The 23,421-nt window shown below is 44.2% G+C and overlaps 1 protein-coding gene across 1 annotated transcript in view; it reads left to right on the top strand.

Annotated features, from left to right (window-relative positions):
- The window catches only part of ctnnd2a (catenin (cadherin-associated protein), delta 2a), a 248,375-nt gene that overhangs the window by 169,836 nt on the left and 55,118 nt on the right, over nucleotides 1-23,421 (top strand). Inside the window, exon 16 of the mRNA XM_078291542.1 lies at nucleotides 13,727-13,913. Within this exon, the coding sequence (XP_078147668.1) occupies nucleotides 13,727-13,913 (187 nt within the window). The remainder of the gene's footprint in view (nucleotides 1-13,726; nucleotides 13,914-23,421) is intronic.

The following is a 23,421-nucleotide window of genomic DNA, read 5'->3' as shown; positions in this document are numbered from 1 at the left end:
TCCCTTGACGCCCTGGCCCCCCTGAAAACCCGCACAGTCTCCTTTGCCCACACCGCTCCCTGGTACACTGCTGACCTTCGCCAGCTTAAAACCACTGGTCGTCGACTCGAGCGGCTGTGCAAAAAGACCGGACTCTCAGTGCACATCCAAATCTACGCTGAACACCTACGCCACTACAAGAACGCCCTCTCCACTGCCAAATCCTCTTACTATTCCAACCTCATCAGTACTGGTAAAGGCAACACTAGAGCCCTCTTCTCGACAGTCAGCCACCTACTTCAGCCTCCTAGAATCCTCCCTCCAAATATCTCCTCTGATCACTGCACTGCCTTTCTGCAATTCTTCGACACCAAAATCAACACCATCCACCTACAGCTGGCCTCGTCTTGCACTTCCCCAGGGGACCCACCCTGGATGGTTACCACGGGCCAACCACTCATCAGCTCCCTCTCCAACTTCACCCTAGCAACGGAACACACCATCTCTGAGCTCATCCTTAAAGCCAAATCCACTACCTGTCAGCTTGATCCCCTCCCCACTACCCTCGTCAAAGCCTGTCTGCCATCCATTTCCCCCATGATCACAAAAATAATTAACTCCTCCCTCACCTCTGGAACTGTACCCCCCACTCTCAAAATGGCTGCAATTACACCCACCCTCAAAAAACCTGGTGCTGACCCAGCTGACCTGAACCATTACAGGCCCATCTCCAACCTTCCCTTCATCTCCAAAACTCTTGAGAAGGTGGTCGCCGCTCAACTTCAGTCCCACCTTGACTCAAACAACCTCCATGAACCCTTCCAATCTGGTTTTCGCCCCAAACACAGTACTGAAACAGCCCTGGTTAAAATCACCAATGACCTCCTCCGTGCAGCTGACTCTGGACTGCTTACCATCCTTATCCTCCTTGACCTCAGTGCTGCCTTTGACACCATCTCCCACCCACTACTCCTGGAGCGCCTGGCTGACATTGGGATTACTGGTGTTGCACTCTCCTGGTTCTCGTCCTATCTCACCGACAGACAACAGTATGTCCAACTGAGGAACCACAGGTCAAGGTGTTCTGCTGTTCCACTGGGTGTCCCCCAGGGGTCAGTACTCGGTCCACTCCTATTCATCATCTACCTCCTTCCCCTGGGCACAATCCTCCGTCACCATGGTGTCCACTTTCATTGCTACGCCGATGATACTCAGGTCTACATCTCCACTAAACCCACCACTGCCCTTCCTCCCACCCCCCTCACCACCTGCCTCCAGGACATCAGGAGCTGGTTGAGCAGGAACTTTCTGAAGCTTAATGGCAGCAAGACTGAGGCCCTGCTCATCGGCTCCAAAACCACCCTATCCAAAGCCCAAAACACCGAAGCTCTAAAGATCATCATTGATGGCTTCCCTGTACCCCTCTCCAGCCAAGTTAAGAGCCTCGGTGTCATTCTGGACAACACCCTTTCCTTTGCACCTCACATAAAAAACATCACCCGGACTGCTTTCTTCCACCTCCGCAACATTTCCAGACTCCGCCCATCCCTCTTGGTCCACGTCTTGGTCCACGCATTTGTCACATCCCGGATTGACTACTGTAATGCTGTTCTCTCTGGCCTTCCCACCAAACTGCTCAACCGGCTTCAAATCATTCAGAACTCGGCTGCCCGGATCATTACTCGCACCAAATCATCCGACCACATCACCCCCATTCTCATCCAACTACACTGGCTCCCTGTTCAATACCGAATTGACTACAAAAACCTCCTGCTCACCTTCAAAGCCCTCCACACCCTAGCCCCCACTTATCTCTCTGACCTCCTCCAGGACTACATCCCCTCCCGCTCCCTGCGCTCATCCTCAGCTGGTCTCCTGACCATCCCCACCTCCCGCCTCAGCACCATGGGTGCTAGGGCTTTCAGCTGCACTGCACCCAGGCTCTGGAACTCCCTGCCCCCACACATTCGACAGTCTGATACCATAACAGCATTCAAATCCCACCTCAAAACTCACCTGTTCAAACTGGCCTACTCATTGTAACCCTCACCGTACTGTGCGTTTCCCCTTTTATCCTTACAGTTTTACTGTTTTTATTCCTCCTCCTACACGTGTCTGCCCACTCTATGTCATTTGTTTTGTCTATGCTGCTGTTGTTGCCATGTTTCGCTGTTTTTATCTGTTTCGAGTGTGTTTCTCTTTTTTTATGCATTGTAAGGCGACCTTGGGTGTCCTGAAAGGCGCCCTCAAATTAAATGTATTATTACTGTAATGCCTGTTAACACACACACATACAGGAGCCTCAGACAGGTTTGACATACAGTGACAGCTACCATTTACAGGAAGCACCAGGTGAGCCGTGACCTGTGATAGGCTGGTGAGCAGAAAATCAGCAGCCTATCAGCTGCTCCGATGAGCAGTTCTTCCTGGCAGGTTAAAGGAGCATGTAAGATGGCTCCCCAGAGAGAGAGAGAGAGAGAGAGAGAGTCCACTCCTCTCCTCTCCTCCCCTCTACTCCTTTCTCATCTCTTTCCCAAACTGTACATTTCTCCTCCATCTCTATTCTTCCGTCCTCCCTTCTCCATCTCCTCTCCTCTCCTCTCCTCTCCTCTCCTCTCCTCTCCTCTCCTCTCCTCTCCTCTCACCTCCATCCATATGCATGTTGGCTTTCTATGTGAGTCACTGTCTTTCATTGCATTGAGCTGGACTGTGTGTATCTGTAGTTGTATCACCATTGTTTCTCTCTCTTTGCACAGACAAAAGCCTCTTTTGTGCCGGTTAGTCCTGAGATAAGAGACACATGCACACGCTCATACAAGGGGATTGGACATTTCCTAAGATAAAGTACAATCACACACATTCGCACACAGACACACACACACACACACACACAGACATAGATCCAGACATAGACACACACACACAGCTGCAGACAGTCACACAAACACACAGGCACACACATAACACGCGCGCACATGCACACACACTGAATACTGAGATAAAGTCGGTGGGGCCCCTCATGTTCAATTTGACCCCTGACCCCATTGTTCCTCAGCGGGACGAAGCTCATCTCCACACACACACGCACGCCCAAACAATCCATCCCCAGACGCATCCCAATAGGTCACTTGCTCTCTGAGGAGACGGGGACTCGGTGGATCAAAACAATGACAGCCAGCAAGCCGGCGAGGAGTTTCGGCTCTCCCCAGACCTTTTCGAATACTGATAACGGCACGCTAGAGAATGGAGGAAGGAAGGAGGGAGGGAATGAGGGAGAAAGAAAGGTAGCAAGTGGGGAGGAGGGAAGGAAGGAAGGAAGGAAGTCAGCTTTGTCTTATTTCCTCCAGAGCCTGTTGCTGTTAATAAGGCCACACAGTAGGATGGATGGAGGGAGCAAAGAGGGCAGAAATGATGGGGAGGAACAATGAGAGAAATGGGGGAGCCAATGAAGGGAAGAAAAATGAGCAAATGGAGAACAGGAGGAGGAGAGAAGGAGGAGGAAGGAAGGAAGCTGTGCCTTTTCTCCCTCAGACAGGCTATTGATACTACTGATAGCAAAAGACAGTTGGAAGGAAGGGAGTGTTAAAGGAGGGAGGGAAGGAAGGAGGGGAAGGAGGGTTGAACAAAAGAATAAAGGGAGGATCAATGATAAGAAGGAAAAAAGGATGGAAGGGAGGGAGGGAGGAAGGACTAAACGAGGGGAGGAAGGAAGAACAGAGGGAGGGAAACCAAGAAGGACGGAGGGAGGGAAGGAAGGAAGAACAAAACAATGAAGGAAGGAAGGAAGGATGGTAGGAAGGAAAAATGTAACCCAACAATGGATGAAGTTGTGTTTCCCTCTACCTGTCATGCATAGACACCATCCTCTGTGTACAGACTCCTGCTCCTCTGTGGAAAAAAGAGCTGTGTTTTTATTTTCAGAAAAGAAGCAAGAATGCGCACACATCAAAATTCGAAGAGAGTATTTGCTGTTGACGCTAAGCTGTACATGTCACTGATGACAGTCACCAGACTTCGCCCATAGGGACAGGCTGGCACCCTGAAGAATCTCACAGCAATGGTGGAGAGACTTAGAGATTAAAAGCACAGCTAGAGACAGAGTGTTTGTATGTGGTGTGTGTGTGTGTGTGTGTGTGTTTGCGTTTGTGGCCTGTAAGCAGATTAACAAATGAATTAAATGCACCGCTAGTCAAAGTGCATCATATTTCGGGGCTCTGACTTTTGCAAATAATCGTCTTGCGCACATACACACACACACACACACTCTGTGAACTTTCATATCTTTCTCTTTCTCTCTCTTTTTCTCTATCTTTTCTCTCTCTCTTTCTCTCTGCCCTTCTCTATCTGACTCTCCCCCTGCTGCTGGCTAAGTGAATCAGTGCCATGCATGACTCTACCCAGCTGTCTGTTTACTGACTTACTTACCGTTGAACTCTGAAATTTCAATTGCTTTCATGCCAGTACAATCATATTTTGAAGTCTATCTTCAAATGCCTCGTGGAACACCCTGCTGATAATTCACCCATTTTACAAATGCAGCGCAATTAGTAAATAATTCAATTAGAAATGTGGTTCAATTGAAATTAAATGTGTTTGCCTCTTCTTTCACAAATAGAGAGAATATGTGAAATGTGTTAAAATGCTGTTTTATGGAATGGCTATTCACACCATACTGTAATTAGAATTAAATATGTGTCCATTTAGCAGAGAACTTTTTCCAGGGTGTTCAGTGTATTTCTGTTATGCTGGCATAAGACAAACCTCAAATACAGGCTCAAAAATGAAGACACTGTGTAAAATATTCAGCTGCTAAGCACAATGAAAATGCCAAAATTGATGATTACCATTTCACAGTAGTACTTGACTCAAGCAGTCCCAATTTTGGTGACTCGTGACTCGATTCAAACTTGAATATTGATGACTCCAACATGGACTCATGCACTGACAAACTTGGGGCTCGATCACTACAGATATAGGCGACACATCTTTTCAGCGTTACCTTAAATTTGTACGTGATCCTATGGTTGGTTAACAATATAGGCCTACATGTAGGCTTAGGCCATGAAAACACAACCAGTGATAGGACGTCACTGATTTAAATCCTTACATTCACTGGGAAACTACCCCCACCGCCCACCCCTACCCACCCCTCCGCCAACTACAGCCAAAGTGCCCTTGAACACAGACCTGAACCTCTAACTGCTGTGGACTTTGTACCGGGCAGCTCCCAGCTGTGACTGTGTATAAACCCCCCATCCCCCACGCCATTGCCATGAATACCAATGTGTTCTTAGTCAACTTGCCTGGTTGAAAAAGGGTTAACAAATAATATAATAAGCTTGTTGGCTCCCCTGCGCTGATGCCTAGCAAGAAGGAATCGGATCTATCATTGTGCCAAATTACATTCTACTCAGAGGTTGACCTTCATGACTAATTGGTGGCTAAATGATTTGAAAGCAAGTAAGTGGCAGTTGGTGTCCACCACAGGTTCATCAGGGGCAGTGGCAAATACCCAAATGACATCAGTAAACACGACCCACAGTTGCTTGTCTTAAAAAAGTGGTGGTGCTCCAGTCATAACAAATCAGCCTCCTCATTACCGCCTCTGAGTTGTCAGCTATATCAAAGCAGCTCCCCATTCTCTGTGATTAAAGAATCTGTTTAGGACCAGGGAAATGAGACGGGGCATCAGGTTTTTGTGCGACCGGAAAAACCTTCCCCCAACAACTCACCCTATCTCCCTGTAGGTTCTGAAGTTTAAATTTAGCCGAGCTTTATTGGCTTCCTGGGTCTCAGCGTGAGGTAGATAGGATGAAGTCAAGGCTTCCGGGCCTGTCAATCAAAGCATGATCGATGGAGAGGCTTTGGTGTGTCAATAGGAGATGCTATCCTTACTCGTAGGCTCACCTTGAGGCACTGGACCGTGGCATAACCCTGCTGTTGCTGCTGTCTGCTCAGAAATGGTTGTAGAGTTGAGAAGTAACTGAGAAAAACTCTTGACTTCAAAATGCATGAGTGAGTGCAAAATTATTCAGTGTATAACTTAAATTATAGATGCAAAACTCTTACGGTAGATGTAAGCAAATTTTTCAACCACTAGCTGGTGTACTTTGCCTTTTTGAAAAATGAAAGCAAAGGTACATTTTGGCTACTATCAGCCACCAGAGGTAAGCAACAGTCTGTTGCTGCAAATAGTCAGCATTAGACATGCTAATATTAGCGTCCTAAAGCAGTATTTGATACTTCCATGCTCCGCTTCTTTTTGCAGTGATGGATTGCACCGCTCAAGCAAGCAGTGTGTCTCCATGAGCTATTTATAGAATGGGAAGAGTGGAGATAGAGCTAGTGTTTGGAAGCAACACAAACAAGAGGCAACGACTGTATGTGTGTATGGAGAAATGCCCAGTGCCTTTCCACTGGTGCGAGCTGATGGTGGTAACAAGCCAACAAAGCAAACTGCCTGCAAACTCCCATCCTTTAACAGAAGATCTCTCACCTTGTTCTATTACTGCAAGGCATGAATAACTGGTCGATGCGGACACCCAAACCCCCATGTCCACTCTGTTGTTATTTGCCAATGCCGTTTTAATTTAAACTAAAAGCTGGGCCCTCCTGTGAAACTTGCTTGAGGACAGAGCTCCATCAAAATTATAATGATGATTCCTGTGGGGAAAGAGGATGCCTCCACCGGGATGACTTTTATTGCTGCGACCACCATGGTGTAAATTGTCAGCATCCTGCAGAAACCTCCAATTCAGACAGTTTTAATTCAACATAACATATCGCTGTTGTCACGTAAAAACCTCATAACAAAACAATTTTGGTGATTTTCACGTCTCAGCTGAAGGATTACATAGTCTTCTATTGGTTGAGAAAATTCTGCCATCCTCAAAAATGCATGGTGGTCAAGCGAAAAACTAGGCTGCTTTTCTTAGCTGCTGAAAAGCTGACATTTTGGAGATACAAGGTTTTATCTCGACAGCGATGATAGGCAATTTGGTAGACGCTTTTTTTTTTTTTTATTATTGTCCGTGGTTTCAGCGTAGGTGGCCCCAGGGGAAATCGAACCCCTAATACAGGCAGTGTCAGTGCCATGCTTTACCCATTGGGCTACGCAGGATTTCACTGTATGATGACATACTGTGTCTCCCACAAACCTGTAGGAAGAAGAAAATGTGTTATGACCCTGGGGCCACGTCAGCAATTGATAATGTACTGTTGTCACCACAAAAATATCACCTGGAAAATCAGTCACTTTCCTCGGTTTCTCGTTTCACGTTTTTGTAGACACATCAGGTGTGTAATTTGCCATGTTAGGGTTTACTCATCACCAGGTTCTGACCCCCTGGCTAACTAATTCACACAGAGCCACACAGACGAAGGCTGTTTAATAAAACATCGCCACTTGAGGCCTAATAGGCCTCTCTCTCCCCTCACTAGTCGTACTCTCATTTATTCATGAATTCATGCAATCATCTCCCCATTTCCTCAAACCACCCGGCGCCTTGGAAACTGTCTGTCAAGCATGTGGAGGGAGCAGGTCAGAGGAGGGAGAGAGAGAGAGAGATAAAGAGAAGGAGAGAGGGGGGGGGGGGGGGAGAGAAGAAGAAACAGACACACACTCACACATACACACACACACACACACACACACACACACAAGGGCTCCAGTATGATGTCATCGGATGTTGGTCACCTGATCTTATTCCCATAAGGACATTGGACCTAGCGAAGCGTTACAGAGCTATGTTTCTAGAGCAGGCAGGTGTGTGTGTGTGTGTGTGTGTGTGTGTGTGTGTGTGTGTCAGCCTTGAATTTGGCCAATGTCAGACAGTGGCAGACACAATGTCCTTGCCCCAGAAAACAGTGAAGAGTCTATTTCTCTCTCTGTCTTTCTGCCTCTTGCTCAATCTCTCTTTCTCTCTCTCTGTCTCTTTCTCCTCCTCATCCAAAAATTAATAGAACCACACCCTTTGATCCCTGACATCCTTGGCGTGTCTTTGTATCGTGTGTGTGTGTGTGTGTGTGTGTGTGTGTGTGCTAGTTTACTGGCTAGAGAATCCAAAGAAAGCTGTTGAGTGTCTTTTCTGCCAGCCAGCAGACAGGTTGTTGTTGGCTCATCAGACACAAGGCTGTTTAACGTGATTACAATCACACACTGACAACACTCACCACTTGAGAGATAGACAGAGGGGGAGGAAGGGAGGGAGGGAGAGAGATTGAGAGAGAGAGAGAGAGAGAGAGGGGGGAGGGGGAGAGAGAGAGGGAGAAAGAGATGTTTGTAAACACTGAGATTTAGAAGTAAAGTGTTTTGCCTTAGGTGTATGTGAGTGTATCTGTGTGTGTGTGTGTGTGTGTGTGAGTGAGTGAGTGAGTGTGTGTGTGTGTGCATGCGCGCGTTTTACTGTTTACCTTGGTGTGAAGAGAGATTGAGAGAGGAGAGAGAGAAAGATGGAAGATGGAGAGAGACTTGAGAAGTGAAACAAAAGAGGCTGATGAGTGAAAGTCAGCAAAGGCAAATGTTGGCTCACACACATACACACACACACACACACACACTTACACATAGACACACACACACATTCTGAGTGTAAGCGCTTGATTGCTAGCAGACAGTGTGCAAGGTCATCACCTTATTATTGCTTTCCTTCTCTTCTCGAGCACTCTCTCTCTCTCTCTCTCTCTCTGTTTATCTTTCTTTGTCTGTCTCTCTCTCACTCACACAAACACACCCCCACAGTGTCACCCTCTGCCAGTCTCTCTCTCGCTCTCTCTTTTCCACTCTTTGTTTTTTCTCTCACACACTGCTTTTCTTTCCTCTCTTCACCTGCTCTTTCACTCTATTTTATTCTGTCATGCATACATTTTCCTATATTTGTGTCTCCTCTCTCTTTCTCTTCTCTCACATTGACTTTCTCTTTTACTGTTTCTCACTAATACATTTTTGGCCAGTTCTTATAAAGGTGGAAATTTCCTAAATATGTATCAAATCCCTTTTGACAATGAGATAATTTTGTGATTCTTTATGGGAAATATGTTCAGAAATTTCCAGTCTTATTAGCAGCTCCTAATTGGGAATCAACCTACCTGGAATTTAAAATTAGCAACTTTGTTTTGCACCCTCTTTCTTCTTCTCTTCTCTTCTTTCTTTTGTTTCTCTCTCTTCTCTTCTCTTCGTTTTCCCCCTCCCTCTCTTTCTCCTGTCCTTTTATTGTTGTTTTTTTTGTTTTTTTCCCCATCCCATCCCTCTCTCATTGTGTTTCATTTGCAGAATGTCATTACGATTGACACACTTGGAGTACGCTGTTAGTCATCAACACTGGTGTTGCCGTTGGCAACGCAACAGTGGCTGCTAATCAACAACCAGAGCCTCCACGGCAATTTGTGTACAGCGGTTTGGTGAGAGTAAGGACTGGAGTGTGAGGACTGGAACGCAGCAGTCTGACAATGTTGTCTTGGGCTTTTTATTGGTTTTGTTTTATTGGTTTCGTCACACTGAAATGAAAACTCACTTTTTCATCTTTTTTTAGTTCATTCTAATTATCATACCATACACCTTTTTGACAATTTATGCCAAAAGCATGACAGAAATTGTATTGTATTGAGATTTAGATTTATTGAAAATCTCATTACTTCCTGGAAAATGGAAGATCTTAAGTGATGACTTCATTGTGTGCATAAAATATTCCAACCAATAAAACCATCACAGATTTTTGAACAATCCTGCCCCTCTACCCCTCCCATCAAATAAAACTGCCTTTCTCTCCCTAACTGATCTCCCATTGGTTTACACTTTTGAATGATCCCTCCATGCGTTATATCCCACCCCAATATCCTGTTTCAACAGGAAATACATCACATTAAGGAAGCAAAATGTTCTCAAAATGCAGTTTCATTATGACTTTAAGTGTCACCTAATGTGCCGGCTCTCTTTCTCTGTCTCTCTTTATCTTTCTAGTAGAAAACCTTTTTTCTGGTTCCTTCCATCATATCTGCAAAGGACGCTGCCTCTAATCATCATATCTCTAAATAAGTTGTATGTATGTTTGGTTTTCAATCACACATTGTATATTTGTGTGCTAGCTGTCCAAATGAATGACATCTGTCATCTGGGATCTGTGACATCTGGAGTCTCACACCAGATACCAGAGAGATGGTGCCCCTCAACACCACTGACAGGAGCTTTTTATAGTTTGTTCATGTTCAAAATGTGTTACATGTCTCCTCTGTGTTTTCTCAGTCTGACTGTCCTTCTCCATAAACCGTCACTCAACTCCACCTGCTCTCTCTTCCTCTCATTACTTTTCTATTTTTGTCTCTTTTGTCTCTGTCACCCTTTCTCTCTCACACACACGTTTTATTTTTCATTTTTGTTACTATATCTGTGTCTATCTCTCTCGCTCTCTTTGCAGGGATGACCAGTGCTAGCAGCAGGAACTAATTAGCATATTTAGAATGCTAGAGTGCTGATGAGTGTGAGTGTGTGTGTGTGTGTACGTGTGTGTGTGCATGTGTGTGTCACAATTGACCAATGCAAGGCCAGTCCTCACCCTTCTGCAGAGAGGCTTTTGGTTCTCCATCTGACAAGGAGAGGGGAAGAGACTGTGTGTGTATGTGTGTGTGTGTGTGTGTGTGTGTGTGTATGTGTGTGTGCATGTGCGTTTGCGTGTGCCTGCATGTGTGGTGTGTATGTGTTCTTGCACATGATTGTTTTTTCATGCGTGCCTGTATGTACACATGTGCATGCAACTGAGTACATGGACTGAATCTGTCTTTGCATATAAAGCGTGGATTGTGTCAGCTCACTAGAGCGCCAGTCACTGAAACGCCTCCCTGACACCTGACCAAGACTTGTAACGTCACACCAAGAGCTGATGTAGTGCATGAGTGCAGGTCGTAGGTCAGGGGTTCTCCAACGCCTAAACGTGTGCAAAGTAGGTGTAGTGTAGTAAAGGTGTAGCGCACACGTCCTTTACATGATAAGGAAACGCCTCATGTACGCTGCACCTGAATGAAGACATTTTGCCTGTCTAACGTCTGTGTGACCATTGTAAGTCTATGGCAGCTCTTGGTGTGATGTAAGACGTTTGGTCACATCTTACAGGTCTTGGTCAGGTGTCAGGTAGGCGTTTCAGTGACTTTATACAAATCAGGCTGCTTACGCATAATGCATCCATATTCCACACACCAAGCACACACACACACACACACACACACACACGGAGAAACACAACCAGACACACAGCCAGGCATCTATGACCCACAACCAGAACTCATGCACACAGACACACACACACACACACACACACACACACACACACACACACAGATAAGGCCCAGATACACACATCCAAAAGAAAGTAATGCCCAATACAATACAAATCCATGTAAGCAGAGCGAAAGGTAAACAGATGCCTCCCCCTGCCTTACTTAAGTTACTGTAATATCCCCAATAGAGGAAGGGATTTTTGTCACAAAGAAGTACACGCTAAATTAATACTATAAAAAAAATAATCCACAAAATATGCCATTTTTGTCAGTTTATTATATATTTTGATGAGCTCTTCACTCAGTGTTGTTGACCTCAATAGGTCGCTAGTTCCAATTTCCTCCTCTTCATTGCGGGCTCGGCCTTACAGATTTCTCTAATGCTCATGGTGTCCTCCAGAGGCCTCTTTCTAGATTGTTTCTGAGCAGTGACATGGCTCATGGGGGCCACACAACAAAAAAGGAAGTTTGAAGAAGAATTGGCCCTTTGTTTTTTAACAACTACTGGCTCCTCATCAATGGTCTCCTGGACTTCTGCCCACACAGGACAGAGCTTGGCTTGTCTTGCGGAACTTGGAGTTGGTAGAAGTTGGAGCTGTGGACGGGACCGGGGACGGAGCTGATCATTTGGAGGCTGTCCATTGTGGAGGCAGATGGAGGCAAGGCTGGAGTTAGCGCTGAGTTATACTAGAGGTTGCAGGAAGGCTCCCACTTCTTGTTGTCCACCTCCGATGTGCTCCCTGTTGGCAGAGGCTGGCTACAGCTATCAGCTGTTATGCCACTGGAGAGGCTGTCAGTGCTAGAAGCTGTGGCAGAGCAGCTGTCAGCGGTCAGGACCTGGACAGCAGCACAGTCGGTGCTGGTGGAGACAGCAGAATCCTCCACAGGGTTGCTGAGTGCAGCAGTCAGCTGCTGTAATGCTTGCTCATCCTTTGCCCTGATGGCTTGGACCAATTCATCAGAGTCATAGTCATGAGAGTCATGAGTGGACTTGACAATTAATGACTCGACCTGTCGCTGATGGAAAGTAACAGCTTCCTGCTCCTTCTGTGGAACTTTTTCTCCATCCTCTCCATTCGAGTTCATTTGCAGAACTGAGAGAAGGTGGGAGGAATCCTCAGCTGGTAGGAGAAAAAGGCCCAGTTCTAGTTTAAGTTTGAGCACTGAGCTAAATGTACTAATAAACAAATCAGTCAGCAGAATTTTGTTCTTCAATCCTAAATCTGTAATCAAATTCCTCCAATTTAAACCACTTTAACAAAACACTATTAATAAATCAAATCATTCTGTCTTTTGGAACCAATAAAATGTGTGCATAGCAGTGCAACAAAATGATCGTAAAGGACATGAAGAGTCTTTTCCTCTGAATCCTCCTCATCGTCTGAATCATCAGACGACTCCTGGTGTTCAGGGAGTCCAGGAGGATCCTGCTTCTCCTGTCCGACTGAGTCTTTTCCTTGCTCTTCACTGGAACTCAGCTGGACAGCTGAGGAGAGCAGGTCAGACAAGTCTTCAGCTGATAGGAGAAAATGGCAAACATTCTGTTAGAGTTTGAACATTGAGCTAAATGTACTTAGGGTTAGGGTTACTTACTTACTTGTTCTGTAACACACAATACGATCATGCCACACGAGGCTCTGGATTTACTGACAACACCTGCGATCTTCTCAATTCCTGCAATGCTAAGAGACATTTTAGTGGTAAAAAGACAATAAATACAACCAAATATATTTTCTGTGACATCTCTGAAAGCTTAATGGAACAATTTGGTCTGAAATTCCATAAAATATTTGCTGGGTCCCACATGACATGTGGAGAGGCTGACAGAGGGAATGAAGCGGTGAAAAGGCAAAATGAAAAAGAGTACTGTCCTCATTTGGCAGCAGGCCTGTCCTCCTGAGAACACAGATTTGACAGTTGCATTAATAAAAAGAAAAAGAAAAAAGGCAGGAAGAGAGCTGCTCTAAAGCCGCGCCCTGTACAGGGACCCTTTAAAGAGGGGACAGTTAATATTTTGTCTAATTTGACAACCTGGTCCGACTTAATTTATTTCACTGGTGTTAATTGAAAAGTGAATAAATAAATAAATAAATAACACCATCAAATGATTAGAATAATAATTTAAATTGTATCCATCCTTTCATATGGAATGAAAGCTTTACCAAAGGATGCAATGGCGGGTGTTATATGTCTGCTGCCTGGAGAAGGTTTATTAAGTTTGCCTCAGCTGGTGAAGGGAAAATAAACAATCTGGATTGTATTTGCATTATTGAGTGTTTTTGTAATTGCAATGAACAGAACATTGCAAATAAATCAACCATTAATTACATCACTCTTTTTCTCTACCTCCCTCTTTTTGTAATTCTTAATTACAAATGTAGAAATAGACTCATTCGAATCTTGTTTTTTGCGTGTGTGTGTGTGTGTGTGTGTGTGTGTGTGTGTGTGTGTGTGTGTGTGTGTGTGTGTGTGTGTGCAGGTGTGCTGTGGAACCTGTCGTCATGCGATGCTCTGAAGATGCCAATCATCCAGGACGCCCTGGCCGTTCTGACCAATAGCGTCATCATACCCCACTCCGCCTGGGACTCCTCCCCTAATCACCATGACGACCGCAAGCTCCACCTGCACACCTCCCAGGTGCTCCGCAATGCCACAGGCTGCCTCAGGTGAGAGCACACACACACACATGAAACACACAAATAGAGCCTGTTTACGCATATACTCTCTCTCTCTCTCTCTCTCTCTCTCTCTCTCTCTCTCTCTCTCTCTCTCTCTATCTCTCTCTCTCTTACTCTCTCATTGACAGATCAAATTGTCATGTTGCATCATTGCTTTTCTACAGACAGACAGTAGTAATATGCATCAATCACCATGGTTTCCTTAAGCTCTACAGTGTATGTGAACTACGAGCGTGTGTGTGTGTGTCTTTGTGTGTGTGTGTGTGTTATCTGTTTGTGCAAGAGGACGATTCATATAATAATACTGAGATTTAAATGAGAGACAGATTTTTTGTGTGTGAATGATTCTTGTCTCTGTTGAATCTTCACTGCTGTGTGATGCATATACTCACCAGTCCTATGAACAATACTCTATGCACAAAGTCATATTTCTCTCTCTCCCTCTCTCTCTCTCTCTCTCTCTCTCCCTCTCTCCCTCTCTCTCTCTCTCTCGCTGGTAACCATAGCAACAGCTCCTCCACTTGGGTCCTTTGTGTGTCAAGACATTTTTGGGATTTTCTTGAAAAAAAAAAACTTTCGGTTTTGTATACTGTGTTGATAAAATATGCTTTTGAGATGATAAAGCTCTTGTAATGATGAAGTAAAACTACGTAGCTTTGTAGATCAAGGTGCTTACATGCCCCACAGATGGTGACTTTTCAAAACACAGAGAAATTCAGTCCACACTCATCGACTATGTTGCAAACATAACGTGGAATAAACAAGCTACAGAGGAAAAAATTCTATGGAAAGAAATCAAATCAGAGACATTTCAGCTGCCAGACACACGTACTTTAAAACCTCCTAAACCCTAAAATAGTGTTTGATGTTATCCATGCTTTATGTTCTTTTAGAGCCCAGTACTCAGTCTGAACATGATAAATATGCCACTAACACTACTACTCAAAGAATGTGTGTCTAATGCTGATAAATGGAAGGTGAAGGGGAGGTGGTAGTCTGCATGATGTGACATGGAGACTGCCAGTTCAGATCCCCAGACAGCTGGGAAAGTGAAAACACTGAAAGTGAAAGATTAATGCTCTCTCATTCCCTCAACAACCATTGTTGAGGAGTCCTTGAGCAAGACACTTAAAGGAATAGTTTAACCAAAAATGAAAAATTCTCATTATTTACTCAACGATCAGGTATAAGAGATAATGAGGTATTTATTGGACTTTTGGACCCACAGTGCAATCGGTGCAATTGGTGCAATCGGGGGGGGGGGGGGGGGGGGGGGGTTGGTGTCTCCTACTGTAGGCAGCCTCCAGGAGAATCAATGTTACAGCCATAGCAGGCATAGCATTGCGTGTGTGTATGTGCATGTGCGCTATTCATCAGCCTCTAGCGATGTTCAGACAAGTCAGCATGGTGGAGAGTGGAAACTTCCCTGCTCACTGTGAGCAAACCCACACACACACACACACACACACACACACATGCAATGCTATACCTGCTATGGCTGTTACCAGAGACACAAAGACAAACAGAGTTCATAAACTACCTAGAAGGACAAATCAGATGTAGTGAATCCTCTCAGTCTCACACAGAGCCATGTCAGCCCTCTGAGTGGACAAACGGCGCTCCAATCAACACTTGTCAACTCCAAATAATTGTCACTGAAAAAAAAATCAACACTTAATAACACTGGGAAATTTGCTGTGTAGCGTGGATTTAGTCTGATCTTGAAAATTTGTCATGATGCCGAATCATGTCATGTACGCAGCAAATTTTCCAGTATTAACACTGGCATGCTGTTGATTTTTAACTCTCACTATTTTGCTGTGTATATGGTGTGGTGATTTGTCATGTGTTTTTATTGTTAACCTTGTCTGCATGCGCAGTCTCCCTCATGGGACAGTAAAGGTTTGAAATGAAGTGAACTGCACTAAACTGGATTAAACTGAATTGAAAATCAAGTGCATGCTTTTGATTTGGCTGCATGTGTTGTGCATCTGTCATACTGATAAGCACAAGACTTGCAGTTCGAGACCCGGAGAGGAAGCTATGGTCCATGCATAAATGACATTTGTACATTTGTACACACACATACACGTACATACACCGCTGAGGGCTGAGACTGTTTAGAAAAGCACTCTATGTCCACTTGGCCGTCTCTCTTTGAGCCGTGTGCTCAATCAGCCACCAACAGTCTCTGGATTAAACCCCACCCCACTTGCTTTCCAAAGCTCCCTCTCAAGCTGTTTCAAATGGTATCTTCAGCTATTGAATGCTTTTCAAAAGAATTTCAAAGCCATTCTGGAGATGTTCCAAGAGGTGTTTACAGGTATTCACATGGTTTTGTGTATAAAGCGCTACTGTGTGTGTGTGTGTGTGTGTGTGTGTGTGTATGTGTGTGTGTGTGTGTGTGTGTGTGTGTGTGTGTGTGTGTGTAATCAACATACCACAGCAAAGGCTCCAAATGCTGCAAAGCCTCAGTCATTGTTCCAACCTTATGGTCAGAGGTGCAGCGGTGTCAGAGGTTCTTATTATTTTAGATTTGAATACTCGTTCAAACTATGAATATTGAATTATCGACTTATCGACATGAGTATGCAAGCAAGGATTGCTTGCATACTCATGGTTATGAATGGACATGCTTTTCAATAAATCTGCTTTGACTGCTGGTTGTCAAGTCAAATGTAGATCTAATGCCAAAAAAGGTTACCCACCTCTGTCAGTATCAAGTTCAATCAGTGGGAAGACCCTGATCCAACATTAGTACACCTTTTGTAAAGGCATTAATGCGTATCGGCCCTCATTAGCCTCAACAATAAGAATACCCATAGTAGAATAATTTGTTAAATACATATTAAAAAAACACATGATCACAAATTCTGATCATTTTTATCAATTTTCAGTCATCAGAAGACATTAAAGTAAAATGTTTACTATATACATTCTGAGTGTCCCAACTGTCTCAAGGCTTTATCATCCTTCTGTAAGCTGTGTCCTCCCCTCATCTAACTGAAGTGGTCTTAATAGGTGAAACCAACATGGGAATTGTAGCTTTCACACGGATTCACTTTGTTAGTCTATTTCATGGAGAACAATAGTGTTCCCATTATTCCTATTATACACGGGTCTCCTAAGCAGGGTGCAAACCATTACCATGTGCAAAAACAATATCACACACAGCTGTCTCCAACTCTGCACCTGGTTTAACAAAACCTACAGTATCATGCAAATGTGGTTGGCACAATTTTGGCACTATCTGGGGGCTTGGATTGTGTTTGAAACATGACACCAGGTAGAAGGGAGAAAAGCAGGCAAATTAAAAATAGACGTGCTTAATATCATGCCTGATATGACTGCAGACCAAAAGCTGCATAGATCGTGCAAACATTTGCTAAATCTAGCCATCAGTGTATTTCAGTGTTGTTTTCTGTGGTTGTTTGTTTTTCCCAAAGCAAAATGCATTTCCCAAAGCTTCTTGAACTAAGTTATCAGTTATTGCCAGTGACGTCTCTAGGCTTCAGACTTTTGCAGCAAGTAGATTATTTCTAACTCACCAAGGTGTTTAGAGGACTTATGTGTGTGTGTGTGTGTGTGTGTGTGTGTGTGTGTGTGTGTGTGTGTGTGCGTGTGTGTGTGTGTGTGTGTGTGTGTCTGTGTATGTGTGTGTGCGTGCGTGCATGCGTGTATCTGAGGATGCAGGGGATGACAAATGATGCTGTCAATGCACTGGTCCACACTGCAAAGTTACAGATCAAATTGTAAGGGAGCTAGAAAAAGAGAAGGGGGACGGAAGGCAAAGAGAGACCAGAGGAGTAGAGGGCTACAAGCTCGAAAGATTAGAGAGAAAAGAGAGGGAGAGAATGTAGAGATGGAGAACAACGGAGAGAAGGAGAGAGTAACAGGATCCCAGAGAAGGGAGGTGAGACAGAGAGAGTAATGAAAGTGTTTCTGCTGCTCTCTGGGGTTGCTTTCTATCTCGCTATCTGTTCTGGGGGTTAAAGCGACACAAGGCCACAATGTTCAGGTCCCAATATACCTCAGCTCAATTCCAGACCTCTCACCCCTCTCATTATCCCTTCAGTGTGTGTGTGTGTGTGTGTGTGTGTGCGCATAATGCATGTGAGAGTCCATATGCCTGTGTGTACACGTGTGTGCACGTGTGCATATGCTTGCATGCATCTGAGTGTGTATATGCCTTTGTGTACACTTCTGTGTTTGTGTGGGTTTGTTTGAGCGTGTGTGTATGTGCATGTATGTAGGTATATATATGCATGTGAGCACGCAAGTGTGTGTATGTGTGTTGGTGTGTATATGCGTATGGTGCATGTGTACACGTGTATATGTGTGTTTGTGTGCACATGTGCATTTGTACTCATGGGGAAGTAAAGGTGTTAAACTGAATCAATCTCAGAAATCACAGCTGACATGGGGGAGTTGCATATGGTAATGGGAATGAACTGGTGTCAGGGCATCAGGTGTTTGGAGTATGGGTGTGCGTTAGCGTGTGTGTGCATGTATGTGTGTATTTTCATGTGTGCGTATGCGTGTGTTTGTGTGTACATATAAGAAATGTGGGCCAAGCAGCTAATGATGCTGATGGACCCATATGTTGTCTAATCGGGAGGCGGGCGCACGAGGCCCCTCCCTACCCACACACACACACACACACACATATGCAGGCGTTATCAGGCCAGACACAGGGTCTCCTGTGAAGGGGTTTCCATATCCTCCATTCAGGGGCTGTTTACCTCCCTGCAGGTTGTTGGTTTACAGCCAAGCCAGAGAGAAATCGCTACCTGCTGCCTCCACACTGTACAGTACACACTGTTTGTATGTGTGTATTTCTATACTTGTGAGGATCACACACACACACACACACATACAAACACTTTCCATTTGTTTCCTCCCTGCCACCCACAACTAGCATATATTGTGGGAGAATAATAGGATATGTTATGCGATGAATCAAGAATAAAGAGTGTGTGGTCACGGCTGGATTTGTTTCCATATTTATTTCATTGATATTAATTGCTTTTTGTGCATGTGTGATTTTGTGCCATCTGGTGATGACCCTCTGCTACTTGTGCCATCACACACGTATACACACACTCTCACAAACACACACACACACACACACACATGCTCACACACTTGTGTACAGCCACCCCACACCAGCTGTTTGAGACAAAGTCACTCAGTGGTCATTTGTTCCTTGGGCAGCATTAGAGAGCCATCTGTCCCAGATTCACTCATGTCCACATCTTTCCTGTAAATGTTGCACGGCTCTTTACACAACCGAAACTGTAGAAACCTGCTAACATATGATTTGCTCAGTGGCTCTCAACTAGTTTGCAGAGGTGCTCTGTTGCACACTGGAAGGGAAAATCAATGTAAAATCAAATTTTTATACAATCTGAAGTATCTGCCAAACAATGTAATTGGTGAAAAATGTGTTCCGACTGTTAGCTTTGGTTTGGTTGCCATGCCCATTCTTGTGGTAACCAGCAGGGAGCTAGTTAGTGATCTTTCTTGTTGTCTCCTGTCTTTTATTCTTATGTATGTATGCTAACTCTCAGCTAATATGCACACATTGGTAACCATTGTATAAAAGTCATAATACCCTTGAGGATGTTCTTTACTGTGTAGCCGACTTCAGTACTGCTCCTCATGCCTTCTGCATCATTGGCGTACTGATAATCAGAGTAAACAATTCCCTTCTTTGGTATTACTGCTAGATTGCAATAGCTTTATGGAAATTGAATGGAATTTCAAATTGAATGGAAATCACATGGATAACAAATTTGCCACATTTGCTGTGAGAGGGGAATGCTAGGCCTATACAAGGCAATAGAAAGTAGAAGAATGTCAGATTCATATTGTATTGTTTTTGGTGTAATGGGATAGATGGTTTGTAGCCTAATGGTTTGAGGAGCAAACTTGTGGCCTGCATGTTGTTAGATTGGATGCTGACTGGGAAAATTTAGGTGGGAGAAGTGGATGAGACATGGCTGCCTCAACTGTCCCTTGAGCAAGGCACATAATCCCCAACTGCTCCAGTGAAGCAGTGACCAACAGAAAAAGACTGTAGTTATACTGGGCAGCTCCCATGTATGTGTGTGTGACTCTTCCTCCCTCTGCAACAACTCCATCTGTCCTGTGGGCCACTGGCTTAAACATAATATAAGAGTCCTTTGTCAACTATCCTGGTTAAATAAGGAAAATGTTCTATATTCATGTTCACTGAGGTTATGAATATGAAGCGCAGTTGCCAGGACCTTATGCACCGTAACCAAGGCTGCCTGGGATCTGAAAAGCGCGAGCTGACGAGGTGTTTCATCTTTGTCACAGCCTTGAAATACTTCTCTTTCTTTTACTTTCATCACCTCAGATAGTCCTTGTGTGGGTTTAATTTTACTTCTACCAAAGACAACCAACTTTTTATAGCGTTTTTATTCCCTTATTATCATTGCCTGTTCCGAAGAGGATGTCTTTCTCTCTTTTTGTACTTTTGATGAAGACAACCGAGCAGCACTCTAATCCATTTGTTAATTTTCTTTCATGAAAACACTGCTGCACTGCTTTCCCCATGTCTTCCGGCAAATTCCCATGACAACAACTGCTTGAGGGTCGTTTATTGCTCTGCAGCACTGAAGAAATGACTGAATGTTACGATTAATAGGACTTATTAATGGTCATTTTTACCAAAAATAGGACTAATGTGCAATATATTTGTCAAAACTTTCTTGAGCAAAGTTGGAAATGGCTCGGTCTTTAGTACTGGCACCAATAGCAATAGTTTGTTACGTAACTGCAGTTAAAATAACAACTCTTAAATTCTGAATGGGATGCTTAATTGACTTCTGTGTCTTTGGTGCTCAATAGGTATTTATTTAACGAAGCAGGCTAATGAATTAAACTGAATTAATGGAGCGTGACATCAGATAGGAAGAAGTCTAAGCCTGTAATGGACTCGTTAAATGGTAGAGATTACCTGTTAGATTTAAGCACATGTGCGCAGACACCTTCTTGCACACACATACACACACACACACAGACACACAAAGGCATGCGCACGCATTCACACGGGCACAGTCACACACAAAGAGTAGTCACACAAGAAATTGAAAACCAGCACACACAGACGCTCACATGCACACACATACACACATTCTTGGCATTAGATCCTGCCTGTCATCCTTCCGTACTCATTCTTCACCTTCTGATATGAAGTATGCCATCTGACCTCAACCTGCTGTTCTGCCACAGCAACACAGAGACCTCTCTCTCTCTCTCTCTCTCTCTCTCTCTCTCTCTCTCTCTCTCAACCTGGCCTCAGTCTCTCTCAGTGGATTCGTGGACCCTGTGTTAGCGTAAGGAGGCTGACTCTCAGAAAACAAGCTAACATTAAATTAAAATTATATGATGCAACACAACGAGATGTGAGGATGCCTCGGGACACAATTCACCCCCCCCCAAAAAATTAGCAGGTTTTAGTTTCTGCATATGAAAGCCTGGCTTCCCTAGGTTATAACTAACCCAGAAGGAGAGGCGTGGTGCAGAAAGGGACGATATTTCATGCTTCATTACAACACCACTAGAGGAACAAGCATCCATGCGTAGACAGACACATACACATAGATTCAGAATACAAGCACAAGCACACACACTCACGCTGCCCTCTCTCTTACATAAACACACACACACGCACACGTGCGTGGCAAAGCAGTTCTATGTCCAGTTCATGTGGCAGCTGTGTATAGGCCTCTCTAGAGCAATTTGTCCAGATGGACACAAGCTGTAAAACAATGCATGACGGGCAGCCAGCATAGTTACGGCCATAATACACTACCAACATCAGAATTAGACTCATCAGAATTAGAAAAAAAAATATACTGGAATGTGGCATGGTGACATTTGTGCAGACACACAACATTCAGTTTTACATACATACTGATACACACAGTACAAGGACAATGGGACATTGCAAGCAGTACACACTTTACATCTCACACCACATATACAGGCAACATCAACATTTTTGAGGCAGTGTACATGGATGTGGCAATATTGCCTTCTGCAAGGATGGGTATCAACCTGGGTAAAAGCCAATGGATGATGCAGTCAGCTATAAAGAACATAAAAATGGATATTGTTGGTCACTGCTGGCAAAATTTTCCATCTGTGTTGCTTCAAAATGTTGCCCTATAGCATCATATCCTTAGCCCCATGCTAGAGCAACAAGAAAAAGCATAGTGTTGCACTCTAGTTAAGTATCTGTCTGGCTAACAGTTAGCATGTGAGAAGCTTTAAGAGAGAGAAATGTGATTGGGCAAAGTGGGCAAACAGTTAAAGGGTTAGCAGTTAGCATCGTCACCAAATGGCCACAGGATTGATCCCTGCAACAGCCAAGCGGTCTGTTCTGTACCTGCTCACTCACATTTGCTTTCGATAAGATCCTTAAACCCTCAGGTTTTTTCCCACGTTCGGTCGAGGATTGTAAATTCTTGTCCGATCTATATACAGAGGGATAGAGGGCGTTTTCAAGCGCCCACCCAGGCTTAAGAGTAAATGCCCATGCAGGCAAACAGCTTGCATTTAGGAAGTTTTCTCTCGCTTTAACATTTATATTGCACAGCCAAGTGCCTCCTCCTCCTCCACCCATGATAAGGCATCAGATAAAAGACTTGATGGAAATCTCAGTAGCAGTCAGCATATTCAAGGCTGAGTATGAAAGCAATAAAGAACCCCCACCCATCTCTCTCTTTCTCACCCACCCACCTGCAGTCTTGGTGCTTAAAACATTAGTCAAGGTGAAGTGTTTTCAGTGTTGTGTTGTTTCGTATCGACTCGACAGGGAACGGTGTCTCTGCTAAGCGTGTTTGCCGTCGGTGTAGTTGTACGACCATTAGCATTCAAAGCGGGTGAAAATGACTTGACCTTCTCTGGGAAACGGGGAGCCGCGAGCGTGAAGTTTTAATTGAGTTCTTGCGTCTTTCTCTCTCTCTTTTCTCTCTTTCTCATCAGTACAATAAATGATTGACCTCGCCTTATAGACTGGTGAAACAGCCGTGATCTCTTTATTATGTCGACATGATGGATGAACTTATTCATTCACACCATCGTGTTGTCTCCTCATTCACACCCTTTCTTGTCTGTTTTTGATGTTTGATCTACAAAGGAAGATGTTTAAAGCATTTCCAAACCTCAATAACCGTGTTAATTCCTTTTTTTCTTGCCTTTGTCTTGCTGTGTGTTTACACCCACCTCCCCTCACCAGCATGGCGTCATCTTGGAGGTTTGGAGAATTGGCTGCAAATAATGGTTCAATATGTAACAACCACGCAAGAAAAGTTTAAATATCTGAAAAAGGTAGAAGTCATGGGTGTATATTCACACAGTAACATTATAGCTAACGGCGAATGGTCTGATCCAGATCAAACAGTTGATTTATGGTATATGAATATTAACGTAAAAATGTAACTACTAGCCATATAAAGTTACC

The sequence above is a fragment of the Centroberyx gerrardi genome, chromosome 22, assembly GCF_048128805.1.
Source record: "Centroberyx gerrardi isolate f3 chromosome 22, fCenGer3.hap1.cur.20231027, whole genome shotgun sequence".
In the NCBI taxonomy this organism is placed as follows: Eukaryota; Metazoa; Chordata; class Actinopteri; order Beryciformes; family Berycidae; genus Centroberyx; species Centroberyx gerrardi.
Note: the sequence above shows the minus strand (reverse complement) of the source record. Positions and strands in the feature narration are given on the sequence as shown.